This window comes from Carcharodon carcharias (assembly GCF_017639515.1).
Source record: "Carcharodon carcharias isolate sCarCar2 chromosome 27 unlocalized genomic scaffold, sCarCar2.pri SUPER_27_unloc_13, whole genome shotgun sequence".
In the NCBI taxonomy this organism is placed as follows: Eukaryota; Metazoa; Chordata; class Chondrichthyes; order Lamniformes; family Lamnidae; genus Carcharodon; species Carcharodon carcharias.
In genome coordinates this window covers 226,149-247,500 of record NW_024470628.1, presented here as the reverse complement: position 1 = coordinate 247,500, position 21,352 = coordinate 226,149, and the positions used below count along the sequence as shown (strand labels likewise).

Below are 21,352 nucleotides of genomic sequence, written 5' to 3'. Positions count from 1 at the left end.
TAAACCGAGAGTACTGGACAGAGCAGAGAGGTGGGCGGAGGGAGGGAGGGAGGGAGGAAGGGGTGTGTGTGGGGGGTGGGGGGGGTAGGTCTGGGGGTGGGGGCCGGCGTCTAGACAGGGGAGGATGTCCGGCCAGGACGATAACAACGAGCGAGCCTCCAAACCGTTTCGCCACGAGCGACAGCTGGGCCGATTTGTACTGACCCTCTCCCCTCTCGCTTCCCCACCTCCTCCCCCCCACCCCAACGCAGGTGGAGGAGAACGAGTGGGTGGTGGACTACGCCCTGAAAAAGCGTCACGTTAAACTGGTGCCGACCGGCCTGGATTTCGGGAAGGAGGGTTTCACCAGGTAAGTGAGATTTCTATCGCAGTTACACAGTGAGTGACCCTTACCCTGCTGAATATACACTGAATCTGTACAGTTACACAGTGAGGGACCCTTACCCTGAAGAATAAACAGTGACTCTGTACAGTTACACAGTGAGTGACCCTTACCCTGCTGAATAAACAGTGACTCTGTACAGTTACACAGTGAGTGATCCTTACTCTGAATAAACAGTGACTCTGTACAGTTACACAGTGAGTGATCCATACCCTGCTGAATAAACAGTGACTCTGTACAGTTACACAGTGAGTGATCCATACCCTGCTGAATAAACAGTGACTCTGTACAGTTACACAGTGAGTGATCCATACCCTGCTGAATAAACAGTGACTCTGTACAGTTACACAGTGAGTGATCCATACCCTGCTGAATAAACAGTGACTCTGTACAGTTACACAGTGAGTGATCCATACCCTGCTGAATAAACAGTGACTCTGTACAGTTACACAGTGAGTGATCCATACCCTGCTGAATAAACAGTGACTCTGTACAGTTACACAGTGAGTGATCCTTACCCTGAATAAACAGTGACTCTGTACAGTTGCACAGAGTGACCCTTACCCTGCTGAATAAACAGTGACTCTGTACAGTTACACAGTGAGTGATCCATACCCTGCTGAATAAACAGTGACTCTGTACAGTTACACAGTGAGTGATCCTTACCCTTAATAAACAGTGACTCTGTACAGTTACACAGTGAGTGATCCTTACCCTGAATAAACAGTGACTCTGTACAGTTACACAGAGTGACCCTTACTCTGCTGAATAAACAGTGACTCTGTACAGTTACACAGTGAGTGATCCTTACCCTGAATAAACAGTGACTCTGTACAGTTACACAGTGAGTGACCCTTACTCTGCTGAATAAACAGTGACTCTGTACAGTTACACAGTGAGTGATCCTTACCCTGAATAAACAGTGACTCTGTACAGTTACACAGAGTGACCCTTACTCTGCTGAATAAACAGTGACTCTGTACAGTTACACAGTGAGTGATCCTTACCCTGAATAAACAGTGACTCTGTACAGTTACACAGTGAGTGACCCTTACTCTGCTGAATAAACAGTGACTCTGTACAGTTACACAGTGAGTGATCCTTACCCTGAATAAACAGAGACTCTGTACAGTTACACAGTGAGTGATCCTTACCCTGAATAAACAGTGACTCTGTACAGTTACACAGTGAGCGATCCTTACCCTGCTGAATAAACAGTGGTTCTGTACCTTTACACAGTGAGGGACCCTTCCCCTGCTGAATAAACAGTGACTCTGTACAGTTACACAGTGAGGGACCCTTACCCTGCTGAATAAACAGTGACTCTGTACAGTTACACAGTGAGGGACCCTTGCCCTGCTGAATAAACAGTGACTCTGAACAGTTACACAGTGAGTGAACCTTACCCTGCTGAATAAACAGTGACTCTGTACCTTTACACAGTGAGGGACCCTTACCCTGCTGAATAAACAGTCACTCTGTACAGTTACGCAGTGAGTGACCCTTACCCTGCTGAATAAACAGTGACTCTGTACAGTTACACAGTGAGTGACCCTTACCCTGAATAAACAGTGACTCTGTACAGTTACACAGTGAGTGATCCTTACCCTGCTGAATAAACAGTGACTCTGTACAGTTACACAGTGAGTGATCCTTACCCTGCTGAATAAACAGTGACTCTGTACAGTTACACAGTGAGTGACCCTTACCCTGCTGAATAAACAGTGACTCTGTACAGTTACACAGTGAGTGACCCTTACCCTGAATAAACAGTGACTCTGTACAGTTACACAGTGAGTGATCCTTACCCTGAATAAACAGAGACTCTGTACAGTTACACAGTGAGTGATCCTTACCCTGAATAAACAGTGACTCTGTACAGTTACACAGTGAGCGATCCTTACCCTGCTGAATAAACAGTGATTCTGTACCTTTACACAGTGAGGGACCCTTCCCCTACTGAATAAACAGTGACTCTGTACAGTTACACAGTGAGTGACCCTTACGCTGCTGAATAAACAGTGACTCTGTACAGTTACACAGTGAGTGATCCTTACCCTGAATAAACAGTGACTCTGTACAGTTACACAGAGTGACCCTTACTCTGCTGAATAAACAATGACTCTGTACAGTTACACAGTGAGGGACCCTTCCCCTGCTGAATAAACAGTGACTCTGTACAGTTACACAGTGAGTGACCCTTACCCTGCTGAATAAACAGTGACTCTGTACAGTTACACAGTGAGTGATCCTTACCCTGAATAAACAGTGACTCTGTACAGTTACACAGAGTGACCCTTACTCTGCTGAATAAACAGTGACTCTCTACAGTTACACAGTGAGGGACCCTTCCCCTGCTGAATAAACAGTGACTCTGTACAGTTACACAGTGAGGGACCCTTACCCTGCTGAATAAACAGTGACTCTGAACAGTTACACAGTGAGTGAACCTTACCCTGCTGAATAAACAGTGACTCTGTACCTTTACACAGTGAGGGACCCTTACCCTGCTGAATAAACAGTGACTCTGTACAATTACACAGTGAGTGACCCTTACCCTGCTGAATAAACAGTGACTGTACAGTTACACAGTTTGTGACCCTTACCCTGAATAAACAGTGACTCTGTACAGTTACACAGTGAGTGATCCTTACCCTGCTGAATAAACAGTGACTCTGTACAGTTACACAGTGAGTGATCCTTACCCTGCTGAATAAACAGTGACTCTGTGCAGTTACACAGTGAGTAATCCTTACCCTGCTGAATAAACAGTGATTCTGTACCTTTACACCGTGAGTGACCCTTACCCTGCTGAATAAACAGTGACTCTGTACAGTTGCACAGTGAGTGACCCTTACTCTGAATAAACAGTTACTCTGTACAGTTACACAGTGAGTGATCCTTACCCTGCTGAATAAACAGTGACTCTGTACAGTTACACAGTGAGAGACCCTTACCCTGCTGAATAAACAGTGACTCTGTACAGTTACACAGTGAGTGACCCTTACCCTGCTGAATAAACAGTGACTCTGTACAGTTACACAGTGAGTGACCCTTACCCTGCTGAATAAACAGTGACTCTGTACAGTTACACAGTGAGTGACCCTTACCCTGAATAAACAGTGACTCTGTACAGTTGCACAGAGTGACCGTTACCCTGAATAAACAGTGACTCTGTACCTTTACACAGTGAGTGACCCTTACCCTGCTGAATAAACAGTGACTCTGTACAGTTACACAGTGAGTGACCCTTACCCTGAATAAACAGTGACTCTGTACAGTTACACAGTGAGTGATCCTTACCCTGAATAAACAGTGACTCTGTACAGTTACACAGTGAGTGACCCTCATCCTGAATAAACAGTGACTCTGTACAGTTACACAGTGAGTGATCCTTACCCTGAATAAACAGTGACTCTGTACAGTTACACAGTGAGCGATCCTTACCCTGCTGAATAAACAGTGATTCTGTACCTTTACACAGTGAGGGACCCTTCCCCTACTGAATAAACAGTGACTCTGTACAGTTACACAGTGAGTGACCCTTACGCTGCTGAATAAACAGTGACTCTGTACAGTTACACAGTGAGTGATCCTTACCCTGAATAAACAGTGACTCTGTACAGTTACACAGAGTGACCCTTACTCTGCTGAATAAACAATGACTCTGTACAGTTACACAGTGAGGGACCCTTCCCCTACTGAATAAACAGTGACTCTGTACAGTTACACAGTGAGTGACCCTTACCCTGAATAAACAGTGACTCTGTACAGTTACACAGTGAGTGATCCTTACCCTGAATAAACAGTGACTCTGTACAGTTACAGAGTGACCCTTACTCTGCTGAATAAACAGTGACTCTGTACAGTTACACAGTGAGGGACCCTTCCCCTGCTGAATAAACAGTGACTCTGTACAGTTACACAGTGAGTGACCCTTACCCTGAATAAACAGTGACTCTGTACAGTTACACAGTGAGTGATCCTTACCCTGAATAAACAGTGACTCTGTACAGTTACACAGTGAGCGATCCTTACCCTGAATAAACAGTGACTCTGTACAGTTACACAGTGAGTAATCCTTACCCTGCTGAATAAACAGTGATTCTGTACCTTTACACAGTGAGGGACCCTTCCCCTGCTGAATAAACAGTGACTCTGTACAGTTACACAGTGAGGGACCCTTACCCTGCTGAATAAACAGTGACTCTGTACAGTTACACAGTGAGTGACCCTTACCCTGCTGAATAAACTGTGACTCTGTACAGTTACACAGTGAGTGATCCTTACCCTGAATAACCAGTGACTCTGTACAGTTACACAGAGTGACCCTTACTCTGCTGAATAAACAGTGACTCTGTACAGTTACGCAGTGAGGGACCCTTCCCCTGCTGAATAAACAGTGACTCTGTACAGTTACACAGTGAGGGACCCTTACCCTGCTGAATAAACAGTGACTCTGTACAGTTACACAGTGAGTGACCCTTACCCTGCTGAATAAACAGTGACACTGTACCTTTACACAGTGAGGGACCCTTCCCCTGCTGAATAAACAGTGACTCTGTACAATTACGCAGTGAGTGACCCTTACCCTGCTGAATAAACAGTGACTCTGTACAGTTACACAGTGAGTGACCCTTACCCTGAATAAACAGTGACTCTGTACAGTTACACAGTAAGTGATCCTTACCCTGCTGAATAAACAGTGACTCTGTGCAGTTACACAGTGAGTAACCCTTACCCTGGTGAATAAACAGTGATTCTGTACCTTTACACAGTGAGGGACCCTTCCCCTGCTGAATAAACAGTGACTCTGTACAGTTACACAGTGAGAGACCCTTACCCTGCTGAATAAACAGTGACTCTGTACAGTTACACCGTGAGTGACCCTTACCCTGCTGAATAAACAGTGACTCTGTACAGTTACGCAGTGAGGGACCCTTCCCCTGCTGAATAAACAGTGACTCTGTACAGTTACACAGTGAGGGACCCTTACCCTGCTGAATAAACAGTGACTCTGTACAGTTACACAGTGAGTGACCCTTACCCTGCTGAATAAACAGTGACTCTGTACCTTTACACAGTGAGGGACCCTTCCCCTGCTGAATAAACAGTGACTCTGTACAATTACGCAGTGAGTGACCCTTACCCTGCTGAATAAACAGTGACTCTGTACAGTTACACAGTGAGTGACCCTTACCCTGAATAAACAGTGACTCTGTACAGTTACACAGTAAGTGATCCTTACCCTGCTGAATAAACAGTGACTCTGTGCAGTTACACAGTGAGTAACCCTTACCCTGGTGAATAAACAGTGATTCTGTACCTTTACACAGTGAGGGACCCTTCCCCTGCTGAATAAACAGTGACTCTGTACAGTTACACAGTGAGAGACCCTTACCCTGCTGAATAAACAGTGACTCTGTACAGTTACACCGTGAGTGACCCTTACCCTGCTGAATAAACAGTGACTCTGTACAGTTGCACAGTGAGTGACCCTTACCCTGAATAAACAGTTACTCTGTACAGTTACACAGTGAGTGATCCTTACCCTGCTGAATAAACAGTGACTCTGTACAGTTACACAGTGAGAGACCCTTACCCTGCTGAATAAACAGTGACTCTGTACAGTTACACAGTGAGTGACCCTTACCCTGCTGAATAAACAGTGACTCTGTACAGTTACACAGTGAGTGACCCTTACCCTGCTGAATAAACAGTGACTCTGTACAGTTACACAGTAAGTGACCCTTACCCTGAATAAACAGTGACTCTGTACAGTTGCACAGAGTGACCGTTACCCTGAATAAACAGTTACTCTGTACAGTTACACAGTGAGTGATCCTTACCCTGCTTAATAAACAGTGACTCTGTACAGTTACACAGTGAGTGATCCTTACCCTGCTGAATAAACAGTGACTCTGTGCAGTTACACAGTGAGTGATCCTTACCCTGAATAAACAGTGACTCTGTACAGTTGCACAGTGAGTGACCCTTACCCTGAATAAACAGTTACTCTGTACAGTTACACAGTGAGTGATACTTACCCTGAATAAACAGTGACTCTGTACAGTTACACAGTGAGTGATCCTTACCCTGAATAAACAGTGACTCTGTGCAATTACACAGTGAGTGATCCTTACCCTGAATAAACAGTGACTCTGTACAGTTACACAGTGAGTGACCCTTACTCTGCTGAATAAACAGTGACTCTGTACAGTTACACAGTGAGTGATCCTTACCCTGAATAAACAGAGACTCTGTACAGTTACACAGTGAGTGATCCTTACCCTGAATAAACAGTGACTCTGTACAGTTACACAGTGAGCGATCCTTACCCTGCTGAATAAACAGTGATTCTGTACCTTTACACAGTGAGGGACCCTTCCCCTGCTGAATAAACAGTGACTCTGTACAGTTACACAGTGAGGGACCCTTACCCTGCTGAATAAACAGTGACTCTGTACAGTTACACAGTGAGTGACCCTTACCCTGCTGAATAAACAGTGACTCTGAACAGTTACACAGTGAGTGAACCTTACCCTGCTGAATAAACAGTGACTCTGTACAGTTACACAGTGAGGGACCCTTGCCCTGCTGAATAAACAGTGACTCTGAACAGTTACACAGTGAGTGAACCTTACCCTGCTGAATAAACAGTGACTCTGTACCTTTACACAGTGAGGGACCCTTACCCTGCTGAATAAACAGTCTCTCTGTACAGTTACGCAGTGAGTGACCCTTACCCTGCTGAATAAACAGTGACTCTGTACAGTTACACAGTGAGTGACCCTTACCCTGAATAAACAGTGACTCTGTACAGTTACACAGTGAGTGATCCTTACCCTGCTGAATAAACAGTGACTCTGTACAGTTACACAGTGAGTGATCCTTACCCTGCTGAATAAACAGTGACTCTGTACAGTTACACAGTGAGTGACCCTTACCCTGCTGAATAAACAGTGACTCTGTACAGTTACACAGTGAGTGACCCTTACCCTGAATAAACAGTGACTCTGTACAGTTACACAGTGAGTGATCCTTACCCTGAATAAACAGAGACTCTGTACAGTTACACAGTGAGTGATCCTTACCCTGAATAAACAGTGACTCTGTACAGTTACACAGTGAGCGATCCTTACCCTGCTGAATAAACAGTGATTCTGTACCTTTACACAGTGAGGGACCCTTCCCCTACTGAATAAACAGTGACTCTGTACAGTTACACAGTGAGTGACCCTTACGCTGCTGAATAAACAGTGACTCTGTACAGTTACACAGTGAGTGATCCTTACCCTGAATAAACAGTGACTCTGTACAGTTACACAGAGTGACCCTTACTCTGCTGAATAAACAATGACTCTGTACAGTTACACAGTGAGGGACCCTTCCCCTGCTGAATAAACAGTGACTCTGTACAGTTACACAGTGAGTGACCCTTACCCTGCTGAATAAACAGTGACTCTGTACAGTTACACAGTGAGTGATCCTTACCCTGAATAAACAGTGACTCTGTACAGTTACACAGAGTGACCCTTACTCTGCTGAATAAACAGTGACTCTCTACAGTTACACAGTGAGGGACCCTTCCCCTGCTGAATAAACAGTGACTCTGTACAGTTACACAGTGAGGGACCCTTACCCTGCTGAATAAACAGTGACTCTGAACAGTTACACAGTGAGTGAACCTTACCCTGCTGAATAAACAGTGACTCTGTACCTTTACACAGTGAGGGACCCTTACCCTGCTGAATAAACAGTGACTCTGTACAATTACACAGTGAGTGACCCTTACCCTGCTGAATAAACAGTGACTGTACAGTTACACAGTTTGTGACCCTTACCCTGAATAAACAGTGACTCTGTACAGTTACACAGTGAGTGATCCTTACCCTGCTGAATAAACAGTGACTCTGTACAGTTACACAGTGAGTGATCCTTACCCTGCTGAATAAACAGTGACTCTGTGCAGTTACACAGTGAGTAATCCTTACCCTGCTGAATAAACAGTGATTCTGTACCTTTACACCGTGAGTGACCCTTACCCTGCTGAATAAACAGTGACTCTGTACAGTTGCACAGTGAGTGACCCTTACTCTGAATAAACAGTTACTCTGTACAGTTACACAGTGAGTGATCCTTACCCTGCTGAATAAACAGTGACTCTGTACAGTTACACAGTGAGAGACCCTTACCCTGCTGAATAAACAGTGACTCTGTACAGTTACACAGTGAGTGACCCTTACCCTGCTGAATAAACAGTGACTCTGTACAGTTACACAGTGAGTGACCCTTACCCTGAATAAACAGTGACTCTGTACAGTTGCACAGAGTGACCGTTACCCTGAATAAACAGTGACTCTGTACCTTTACACAGTGAGTGACCCTTACCCTGCTGAATAAACAGTGACTCTGTACAGTTACACAGTGAGTGACCCTTACCCTGAATAAACAGTGACTCTGTACAGTTACACAGTGAGTGATCCTTACCCTGAATAAACAGTGACTCTGTACAGTTACACAGTGAGCGATCCTTACCCTGAATAAACAGTGACTCTGTACAGTTACACAGTGAGTGATCCTTACCCTGAATAAACAGTGACTCTGTACAGTTACACAGTGAGCGATCCTTACCCTGCTGAATAAACAGTGATTCTGTACCTTTACACAGTGAGGGACCCTTCCCCTACTGAATAAACAGTGACTCTGTACAGTTACACAGTGAGTGACCCTTACGCTGCTGAATAAACAGTGACTCTGTACAGTTACACAGTGAGTGATCCTTACCCTGAATAAACAGTGACTCTGTACAGTTACACAGAGTGACCCTTACTCTGCTGAATAAACAATGACTCTGTACAGTTACACAGTGAGGGACCCTTCCCCTACTGAATAAACAGTGACTCTGTACAGTTACACAGTGAGTGACCCTTACCCTGCTGAATAAACAGTGACTCTGTACAGTTACACAGTGAGTGATCCTTACCCTGAATAAACAGTGACTCTGTACAGTTACACAGAGTGACCCTTACTCTGCTGAATAAACAGTGACTCTGTACAGTTACACAGTGAGGGACCCTTCCCCTGCTGAATAAACAGTGACTCTGTACAGTTACACAGTGAGGGACCCTTACCCTGCTGAATAAACAGTGACTCTGAACAGTTACACAGTGAGTGAACCTTACCCTGCTGAATAAACAGTGACTCTGTACCTTTACACAGTGAGGGACCCTTACCCTGCTGAATAAACAGTGACTCTGTACAATTACACAGTGAGTGACCCTTACCCTGCTGAATAAACAGTGACTGTACAGTTACACAGTTTGTGACCCTTACCCTGAATAAACAGTGACTCTGTACAGTTACACAGTGAGTGATCCTTACCCTGCTGAATAAACAGTGACTCTGTACAGTTACACAGTGAGTGATCCTTACCCTGCTGAATAAACAGTGACTCTGTGCAGTTACACAGTGAGTAATCCTTACCCTGCTGAATAAACAGTGATTCTGTACCTTTACACCGTGAGTGACCCTTACCCTGCTGAATAAACAGTGACTCTGTACAGTTACACAGTGAGTGATCCTTACCCTGCTGAATAAACAGTGACTCTGTACAGTTACACAGTGAGAGACCCTTACCCTGCTGAATAAACAGTGACTCTGTACAGTTACACAGTGAGTGACCCTTACCCTGCTGAATAAACAGTGACTCTGTACAGTTACACAGTGAGTGACCCTTACCCTGCTGAATAAACAGTGACTCTGTACAGTTACACAGTGAGTGACCCTTACTCTGAATAAACAGTGACTCTGTACAGTTGCACAGAGTGACCGTTACCCTGAATAAACAGTGACTCTGTACCTTTACACAGTGAGTGACCCTTACCCTGCTGAATAAACAGTGACTCTGTACAGTTACAGTGAGTGACCCTTACCCTGAATAAACAGTGACTCTGTACAGTTACACAGTGAGTGATCCTTACCCTGAATAAACAGTGACTCTGTACAGTTACACAGTGAGCGATCCTTACCCTGAATAAACAGTGACTCTGTACAGTTACACAGTGAGTAATCCTTACCCTGCTGAATAAACAGTGATTCTGTACCTTTACACAGTGAGGGACCCTTCCCCTGCTGAATAAACAGTGACTCTGTACCTTTACACAGTGAGGGACCCTTACCCTGCTGAATAAACAGTGACTCTGTACAGTTACACAGTGAGTGACCCTTACCCTGCTGAATAAACTGTGACTCTGTACAGTTACACAGTGAGTGATCCTTACCCTGAATAACCAGTGACTCTGTACAGTTACACAGAGTGACCCTTACTCTGCTGAATAAACAGTGACTCTGTACAGTTACGCAGTGAGGGACCCTTCCCCTGCTGAATAAACAGTGACTCTGTACAGTTACACAGTGAGGGACCCTTACCCTGCTGAATAAACAGTGACTCTGTACAGTTACACAGTGAGTGACCCTTACCCTGCTGAATAAACAGTGACTCTGTACCTTTACACAGTGAGGGACCCTTCCCCTGCTGAATAAACAGTGACTCTGTACAATTACGCAGTCAGTGACCCTTACCCTGCTGAATAAACAGTGACTCTGTACAGTTACACAGTGAGTGACCCTTACCCTGAATAAACAGTGACTCTGTACAGTTACACAGTAAGTGATCCTTACCCTGCTGAATAAACAGTGACTCTGTGCAGTTACACAGTGAGTAACCCTTACCCTGGTGAATAAACAGTGATTCTGTACCTTTACACAGTGAGGGACCCTTCCCCTGCTGAATAAACAGTGACTCTGTACAGTTACACAGTGAGAGACCCTTACCCTGCTGAATAAACAGTGACTCTGTACAGTTACACCGTGAGTGACCCTTACCCTGCTGAATAAACAGTGACTCTGTACAGTTACGCAGTGAGGGACCCTTCCCCTGCTGAATAAACAGTGACTCTGTACAGTTACACAGTGAGGGACCCTTACCCTGCTGAATAAACAGTGACTCTGTACAGTTACGCAGTGAGTGACCCTTACCCTGCTGAATAAACAGTGACTGTACCTTTACACAGTGAGGGACCCTTCCCCTGCTGAATAAACAGTGACTCTGTACAATTACGCAGTGAGTGACCCTTACCCTGCTGAATAAACAGTGACTCTGTACAGTTACACAGTGAGTGACCCTTACCCTGAATAAACAGTGACTCTGTACAGTTACACAGTAAGTGATCCTTACCCTGCTGAATAAACAGTGACTCTGTGCAGTTACACAGTGAGTAACCCTTACCCTGGTGAATAAACAGTGATTCTGTACCTTTACACAGTGAGGGACCCTTCCCCTGCTGAATAAACAGTGACTCTGTACAGTTACACAGTGAGAGACCCTTACCCTGCTGAATAAACAGTGACTCTGTACAGTTACACCGTGAGTGACCCTTACCCAGCTGAATAAACAGTGACTCTGTACAGTTGCACAGTGAGTGACCCTTACCCTGAATAAACAGTTACTCTGTACAGTTACACAGTGAGTGATCCTTACCCTGCTGAATAAACAGTGACTCTGTACAGTTACACAGTGAGAGACCCTTACCCTGCTGAATAAACAGTGACTCTGTACAGTTACACAGTGAGTGACCCTTACCCTGCTGAATAAACAGTGACTCTGTACAGTTACACAGTGAGTGACCCTTACCCTGCTGAATAAACAGTGACTCTGTACAGTTACACAGTAAGTGACCCTTACCCTGAATAAACAGTGACTCTGTACAGTTGCACAGAGTGACCGTTACCCTGAATAAACAGTTACTCTGTACAGTTACACAGTGAGTGATCCTTACCCTGCTTAATAAACAGTGACTCTGTACAGTTACACAGTGAGTGATCCTTACCCTGCTGAATAAACAGTGACTCTGTGCAGTTACACAGTGAGTGATCCTTACCCTGAATAAACAGTGACTCTGTACAGTTGCACAGTGAGTGACCCTTACCCTGAATAAACAGTTACTCTGTACAGTTACACAGTGAGTGATACTTACCCTGAATAAACAGTGACTCTGTACAGTTACACAGTGAGTGATCCTTACCCTGAATAAACAGTGACTCTGTGCAATTACACAGTGAGTGATCCTTACCCTGAATAAACAGTGACTCTGTACAGTTACACAGTGAGCGACACTTACCCTGAATAAACAGTGACTCTGTACAGTTACACAGTGAGTGATCCTTACCCTGAATAAACAGTGACTCTGTACAGTTACACAGTGAGTGATCCTTACCCTGAATAAACAGTGACTCTGTACAGTTACACAGTGAGCGACACTTACCCTGAATAAACAGTGACTCTGTACAGTTACACAGTGAGTGATCCTTACCCTGAATAAACAATGACTCTGTACAGTTACACAGTGAGCGACCCTTACCCTGCTGAATAAACAGTGACTCTGTACAGTTACACAGTGAGAGACCCTTACCCTGCTGAATAAACAGTGATTCTGTATCTTTACACAGTGAGGGACCCTTCCCCTGCTGAATAAACAGTGACTCTGTACAGTTACACAGTGAGGGACCCTTACCCTGCTGAATAAACAGTGACACTGTACAGTTACACAGTGAGTGACCCTTACCCTGCTGAATAAACTGTGACTCTGTACAGTTACACAGTGAGTGATCCTTACCCTGAATAACCAGTGACTCTGTACAGTTACACAGAGTGACCCTTACTCTGCTGAATAAACAGTGACTCTGTACAGTTACGCAGTGAGGGACCCTTCCCCTGCTGAATAAACAGTGACTCTGTACAGTTACACAGTGAGGGACCCTTACCCTGCTGAATAAACAGTGACTCTGTACAGTTACACAGTGAGTGACCCTTACCCTGCTGAATAAACAGTGACTCTGTACCTTTACACAGTGAGGGACCCTTCCCCTGCTGAATAAACAGTGACTCTGTACAATTACGCAGTGAGTGACCCTTACCCTGCTGAATAAACAGTGACTCTGTACAGTTACACAGTGAGTGACCCTTACCCTGAATAAACAGTGACTCTGTACAGTTACAGAGTAAGTGATCCTTACCCTGCTGAATAAACAGTGACTCTGTGCAGTTACACAGTGAGTAACCCTTACCCTGGTGAATAAACAGTGATTCTGTACCTTTACACAGTGAGGGACCCTTCCCCTGCTGAATAAACAGTGACTCTGTACAGTTACACAGTGAGAGACCCTTACCCTGCTGAATAAACAGTGACTCTGTACAGTTACACCGTGAGTGACCCTTACCCTGCTGAATAAACAGTGACTCTGTACAGTTGCACAGTGAGTGACCCTTACCCTGAATAAACAGTTACTCTGTACAGTTACACAGTGAGTGATCCTTACCCTGCTGAATAAACAGTGACTCTGTACAGTTACACAGTGAGAGACCCTTACCCTGCTGAATAAACAGTGACTCTGTACAGTTACACAGTGAGTGACCCTTACCCTGCTGAATAAACAGTGACTCTGTACAGTTACACAGTGAGTGACCCTTACCCTGCTGAATAAACAGTGACTCTGTACAGTTACACAGTGAGTGACCCTTACCCTGAATAAACAGTGACTCTGTACAGTTGCACAGAGTGACCGTTACCCTGAATAAACAGTTACTCTGTACAGTTACACAGTGAGTGATCCTTACCCTGCTTAATAAACAGTGACTCTGTACAGTTACACAGTGAGTGATCCTTACCCTGCTGAATAAACAGTGACTCTGTGCAGTTACACAGTGAGTGATCCTTACCCTGAATAAACAGTGACTCTGTACAGTTGCACAGTGAGTGACCCTTACCCTGAATAAACAGTTACTCTGTACAGTTACACAGTGAGTGATACTTACCCTGAATAAACAGTGACTCTGTACAGTTACACAGTGAGTGATCCTTACCCTGAATAAACAGTGACTCTGTGCAATTACACAGTGAGTGATCCTTACCCTGAATAAACAGTGACTCTGTACAGTTACACAGTGAGTGATCCTTACCCTGAATAAACAGTGACTCTGTACAGTTACACAGTGAGTGATCCTTACCCTGAATAAACAATGACTCTGTACAGTTACACAGTGAGCGACCCTTACCCTGCTGAATAAACAGTGACTCTGGTACAGTCACACACTGCCTGACCCCCTTCTTACTGCTGCCCCCTCTTTCCAGGTTCCAGGAGCGCCGCTTTCACCCCTCCCTCCGCCTGACGCGACGCTTCTACCCCCACACTCACAACATGGACGGCTTCTTCGTGGCCAAGTTCAAGAAGTACGCCAACTCCCAGCCGCCTAATGCTCCGGCTGCGGAAACGCCGGCCGGGGGGGTCGCGCCGGAGGCCGCCGAGGGCCGGGGGTCGGAGGTCGCGGAGCCCCCCGGCGACCCCGCCCCCGCCCCCGCCCCTGCCCCCGGAGGGAAGCGGAAGGAACCGTGGCCGGCCGTCCGGAAGGGGGCGGTCCGACCCGGGGTCAGGGGTCGGAAGGTCGGCCCCAAGGCCAAGCTGCAGAAGAGGCTGACGGGCCCGGGGTTCAGAGGGCGGCGGAAGGTCAAGGGGCAGAAGGCTCGATGAGCGCCAAGTCGGACTGGACCCTGGACGTGAAGGGCTGGGGGTGGGGGTCTGGGGACGGAATGGACCTCGGGGTGGCCGGAGGGGGGGTGGGCGGAGGGGGTCCGGCGACTGGGCCTCTCCTCGAGAGGACAGCTCTCGGCGCCTGTTCCGGAATGTTCTTTGCCTCTTTTTTTTTCAACAATTAAAAATGTCTGATTCTCATAAACCGACTCTCTCCACCACCCCCCACTCCCCACCTCATCGACCTCCCCCCGAATCTCTGTCATCACTCAGACACCCTCCACCCCTACCCCGCCTCCTCGCGTACTCTCAGGTGGAGGGGGGGTATGGAGTGGAGGGGGGGTATGGAGGGGAGGGGGGGTATGGAGGGGAGGGGGGTATGGAGGGGAGGGGGGGTATGGAGGGGAGAGGGGGAATGAGGTATGGAGGAGAGGGGGGAATGGGGTATGGAGGGGAGAGGGGGAATGAGGTATGGAGGGGGAGGGGGATGGGATATGGAGGAGAGGGGGAATGGGGTATGGAGGGCAGAGGGGAATGGGGTATGGAGGGGAGGGGGAATGGGGTATGGAGGGGAGGGGGAATGGGGTATGGAGGGCAGAGGGGAATGGGGTATGGAGGGGAGGGGGAATGGGGTATGGAGGGGAGGGGGAATGGGGTATGGAGGGGAGGGGGAATGGGGTATGGAGGGGAGGGGGAATGGGGTATGGAGGGCAGAGGGGAATGGGGTATGGAGGGGAGAGGGGAATGGGGTATGGAGGGGAGAGGGGGAATGGGGTATGGAGGGGAGGGGGAATGGGGTATGGAGGGGAGGGGGAATGGGGTATGGAGGGGAGGGGGGAATGGGGTATGGAGGGGAGGGGGAATGGGGTATGGAGGGCAGAGGGGAATGGGGTATGGAGGGGAGGGGGAATGGGGTATGGAGGGGAGGGGGAATGGGGTATGGAGGGGAGAGGGGGAATGGGGTATGGAGGGCAGAGGGGAATGGGGTATGGAGGGGACGGGGGGAATGGGGTATGGAGGGCAGAGGGGAATGGGGTATGGAGGGGAGGGGGAATGGGGTATGGAGGGGAGGGGGAATGGGGTATGGAGGGGAGGGGGAATGGGGTATGGAGGGGACGGGGGGAATGGGGTATGGAGGGGACGGGGGGAATGGGGTATGGAGGGGACGGGGGGAATGGGGTATGGAGGGGAGGGGGGGAATGGGGTATGGAGGGGAGGGGGAATGGGGTATGGAGGGCAGAGGGGAATGGGGTATGGAGGGGACGGGGGGAATGGGGTATGGAGGGGAGGGGGAATGGGTTATGGAGGGGAGGGGGAATGGGGTATGGAGGGCAGAGGGGAATGGGGTATGGAGGGGACGGGGGGAATGGGGTATGGAGGGCAGAGGGGAATGGGGTATGGAGGGGAGAGGGGGAATGGGGTATGGAGGGGACGGGGGAATGGGGTATGGAGGGGAGAGGGGGAATGGGGTATGGAGGGGACGGGGGAATGGGGTATGGAGGGGAGGGGGAATGGGGTATGGAGGGGAGGGGGAATGGGGTATGGAGGGGAGGGGGGAATGGGGTATGGAGGGCAGAGGGGAATGGGGTATGGAGGGGAGGGGGGAATGGGGTATGGAGGGGAGGGGGGAATGGGGTATGGAGGGCAGAGGGGAATGGGGTATGGAGGGGACGGGGGGAATGGGGTATGGAGGGGACGGGGGGAATGGGGTATGGAGGGGAGGGGGAATGGGGTATGGAGGGGAGAGGGGGAATGGGGTATGGAGGGGAGGGGGAATGGGGTATGGAGGGGACGGGGGGAATGGGGTATGGAGGGGACGGGGGGAATGGGGTATGGAGGGGAGGGGGAATGGGCTATGGAGGGGACGGGGGGAATGGGGTATGGAGGGCAGAGGGGAATGGGGTATGGAGGGGAGGGGGAATGGGGAATGGGGTATGGAGGGGACGGGGGGAATGGGGTATGGAGGGGACGGGGGAATGGGGTATGGAGGGGAGGGGGAATGGGGTATGGAGGGGAGGGGGAATGGGGTATGGAGGGCAGAGGGGAATGGGGTATGGAGGGGACGGGGGGAATGGGGTATGGAGGGCAGAGGGGAATGGGGTATGGAGGGGAGGGGGAATGGGCTATGGAGGGGACGGGGGGAATGGGGTATGGAGGGGAGGGGGAATGGGGTATGGAGGGGACGGGGGGAATGGGGTATGGAGGGGACGGGGGAATGGGGTATGGAGGGGACGGGGGGAATGGGGTATGGAGGAGAGTGGGGAATGGGGTATGGAGGGGACGGGGGGAATGGGGTATGGAGGGGACGGGGGAATGGGGTATGGAGGGGAGGGGGAATGGGGTATGGAGGGGAGAGGGGGAATGGGGTATGGAGGGGAGGGGGAATGGGGTATGGAGGGGAGAGGGGGAATGGGGTATGGAGGGGACGGGGGAATGGGGTATGGAGGGGAGAGGGGGAATGGGGTATGGAGGGGAGGGGGAATGGGGTATGGAGGGGAGGGGGAATGGGGTATGGAGGGGAGGGGGAATGGGGTATGGAGGGGAGGGGGGAATGGGGTATGGAGGGGAGGGGGAATGGGGTATGGAGGGGAGGGGGAATGGGGTATGGAGGGCAGAGGGGAATGGGGTATGGAGGGGACGGGGGGAATGGGGTATGGAGGGGAGGGGGGAATGGGGTATGGAGGGGAGGGGGAATGGGGTATGGAGGGGAGGGGGAATGGGGTATGGAGGGGAGGGGGAATGGGGTATGGAGGGGAGGGGGAATGGGGTATGGAGGGCAGAGGGGAATGGGGTATGGAGGGCAGAGGGGAATGGGGTATGGAGGGGACGGGGGGAATGGGGTATGGAGGGGAGGGGGAATGGGGTATGGAGGGGACGGGGGGAATGGGGTATGGAGGGGACGGGGGGAATGGGGTATGGAGGGGAGGGGGAATGGGGTATGGAGGGCAGAGGGGAATGGGGTATGGAGGGGACGGGGGAATGGGGTATGGAGGGGAGGGGTATGGGATATGGAAGGGTTATGGGATATGGGGGTGAGGGTTTATGGAGGGGAGAGGGATGAGGGGATTATGGGGGAGGAGACGAGGGGGAGGGGATTTGGATATGGATGATTGCGGGTGTATGGAGGGGTGAGGGTATGGGATAGGGAGGGGTGAGGGGATATGGAGGAGGGAGGGGGTATGGGATATGGAGGGGGTAGGGGATATGGAGGGGGGAGGGCGTATGGGATATGGCGGAGGTAGGGGATATGGAGGGGTGAGGGGGTATAGAGGGGGGAGGGCGTAGGGGATATGGAGGGGGGGTATGGGATATCGAGGGGGTATGGGATATGGAGGGGGGTGGGGTATGGAGGGGAGGGATGCCGACTGTGTAGGAGTGGGGGGGTTAAACTGCACGAGGTGGGGAACTGAATGGGGAGACAGCCCCCCCACCCAGTTCTCTGTCACTCCATCTCGCTCACTCTTTCTGCTCTTCTCCCCCCTCCCTCTCCCCACCCTCCCTCTCTCTCCCCCCACTCCCTCTCTCTCCCCCCTCCCTGTCATCTCCTCCCTTCTCCCCCTCTCTCCCCTCCCCCCTCGCCTGTCCCTCTCCCCCCACGCGCACTCTCTCACTTTTCCTCTTTCCCCTTTTCTCTCCCCTGCATCTTGCCCTCCCTCACTATCCCGCTCTCGCCCGCCTCTCTCTCTCGCCCGGCACCCTCCCTCTTCCACTCGCCTGCCTCACTCCTCCTCTCTCCTGCCTCTCTCCCTCTCTCTCACCCGCCTCTCTCTCTCCCTTTCTCGCCTCTCTCCCTCCCTCTCTCTCACCCGCCTCTCTATCTCACCCACCTCTCTCTCTCACCCGCCTCTCTCCCTCTTTCTCTCACCCGCCTCTCTCTCTCTCTCTCACCCGCCTCTCTCTCTCTCACCCGCCTCTCTCTCTCTCTCTCACCCGCCTCGCTCTCTATCTCGCCCACCTCTCCCTCTCTCTCTTGCCCCGCACCCTCCCTCTCCCACTCGCCTGCCACACTCCCCCTCTCTGCCTCCATCTCTCTCGCCCGCCACTCACCCGCCTCTCTCCCTCTCTCTCTCTCTCACCCGCCTCTCTCCCTCTCTCTCTCTCACCCGCCTCTCTCCCTCTCTCTCTATCTCGCCCACCTCTCTCCCTCTCTCTCGCCCGCCTCTCTCCCTCTTTCTCTCACCCACCTCTCTCTCTCTCTCTCCGCCCTGTTTCTCTCTCTCTGTCTCTCTGCCCCGTTTCTCTCTCTCTCTCCGCCCCGTTTCTCTCTCTCTCTCTCCGCCCCGTTTCTCTCTCTCTCTCTCCGCCCCGTTTCTCTCTCTCTCTCTCCGCCCCATTTCTCTCTCTCTCTTGCCCGCCTCTCTCTCTCTCTCACCCACCTCTCTCCTCTGTCTTGCCTACCTCTCTCCCTCTCTCTCTCACCCGCCTCTCTCCCTCTCTCTCCCGCCTCTCTCCCTCTCTCTCCCGCCCGCCTCTCTCCCTCCCTCTCTCGCCCGCCCCTCTCCCTCTCCCTCTCGCCCGCCGCTCTCCCTCCCTCTCACCCGCCTCTCCCTCCCTCTCTCGCCCGCCGCTCTCCCTCCCTCTCACCCGCCGCTCTCCCTCCCTCTCGCCCGCCGCTCTCCCTCCCTCTCGCCCGCCTCTCTCTCGCCCGCCTCTCTCTCGCCCGCCTCTCTCTCGCCCGCCTCTCTCTCGCCCGCCTCTCTCTCGCCCGCCTCTCTCTCGCCCGCCTCTCTCTCGCCCGCCTCTCTCTCTCTCGCCCGCCTCTCTCTCTCTCGCCCGCCTCTCTCTCTCTCGCTCTCCCTCTCCCTCGCACGTCTCCCCCTCTCTTACTCGCCTGCCTCTCTGTCCCTCTCTCTCGACCGCCTCTCTCTCTCCGGTATGTCACTCTCGCTATATCTCTCTTGCCCGCCTCTCTCCCTCACTCTGTCTCGCCCGCCTCTCTCTCTCGCCCACCTCTCTCCCTCTCTCTCTCTTGCCCGCCTCTCTCCATCTCTCTCGCCCGCCTCTCTCCCTCTTTCTCTCACCCACCTCTCTCTCTCTCTCTCACCCGCCTCTCTCTCTATCTTGCCCGCCTCTCTCCCTCTTTCTCTCACCCGCCTCTCTCTCACCCGCCTCGCTGCCTCTCTCTCTCGCCCGCCTCTCTGCCTCTCTCTCTCTCACCTGCCTCTCTCTCTGTTGCCCGTTTCTCTCTCTCCCTATCTCTCGCCCGCCTCTCTACCTCTCTCCCTCACCCACCTCTCTCCCTCTCTCTCTCACCCGCCTCTCTCCCTCTCTCTTGCCCACCTCTCTACCTCTCTTTCACCCGCCTCTCTCCCTCTCTCATGCCCACCTCTCTCCCACTCTCGCCTGCCTCTCTGTCCCTCTCTCTCTCGACCGCCATTCTCCCTCTCTCTCTCCGCTACGTGTCTCTCCCTCTATCTCTCTTGCCCGCCTCTCTCCCTCACTCTCCCTCGCCCCCCTCTCTCTCTCGTCCACCACTCTCCCTCTCTCTCTTGCCCGCCTCTCTCGCTCTCTCTCTCTCGCCCGCCTCTCTCCCTCTCTCGCCCACCTCTCTCACTCTCTCTTGCCCACCTCTCTCCCTCTCTCTCGCCCGCCTCTCTCCCTCTCCCTCTTTCTCGCCCGCCGCTCTCCGTCTCTCTCTCCCGCCTGCATCTCTCCCTCTCTCACTCGCCTACCTCTCTCCTGGTCTCGCCTACCTCTCTGTCCCTCTCTCTCTCGCCCGCCTCTCACCATCCCTCTCTCGCCTGCCTCTCTCCCTCTCTCTCTCACCCGCCTCTCTGCCTCTCTCTCGCCCGCCTCTCTCTCGCCCGCCTCTCTCTCGCCCGCCTCTCTCTCGCCCGCCTCTCTCTCGCCCGCCTCTCTCTCGCCCGCCTCTCTCTCGCCCGCCTCTCTCTCGCCCGCCTCTCTCTCTCTCGCCCGCCTCTCTCTCTCTCGCCCGCCTCTCTCTCTCTCGCTCTCCCTCTCCCTCGCACGTCTCCCCCTCTCTTACTCGCCTGCCTCTCTGTCCCTCTCTCTCGACCGCCTCTCTCTCTCCGGTATGTCACTCTCGCTATATCTCTCTTGCCCGCCTCTCTCCCTCACTCTGTCTCGCCCGCCTCTCTCTCTCGCCCACCTCTCTCCCTCTCTCTCTCTTGCCCGCCTCTCTCCATCTCTCTCGCCCGCCTCTCTCCCTCTTTCTCTCACCCACCTCTCTCTCTCTCTCTCACCCGCCTCTCTCTCTATCTTGCCCGCCTCTCTCCCTCTTTCTCTCACCCGCCTCTCTCTCACCCGCCTCGCTGCCTCTCTCTCTCGCCCGCCTCTCTGCCTCTCTCTCTCTCACCTGCCTCTCTCTCTGTTGCCCGTTTCTCTCTCTCCCTATCTCTCGCCCGCCTCTCTACCTCTCTC

General features: G+C 51.1%; 1 protein-coding gene across 1 annotated transcript in view; it reads left to right on the top strand.

Moving 5' to 3' along the window:
* nop2 (NOP2 nucleolar protein homolog (yeast)) overlaps positions 1-15,024 on the top strand; it is a 33,107-nt gene extending 18,083 nt beyond the window's left edge. Inside the window, exons 6-7 of the mRNA XM_041180966.1 lie at positions 252-349; positions 14,575-15,024. Coding sequence (XP_041036900.1) covers positions 252-349; positions 14,575-14,971 — 495 coding nt within the window. The 3' untranslated portion in view covers positions 14,972-15,024. The remainder of the gene's footprint in view (positions 1-251; positions 350-14,574) is intronic.
* Positions 15,025-21,352: the final 6,328 nt, after the last annotated feature.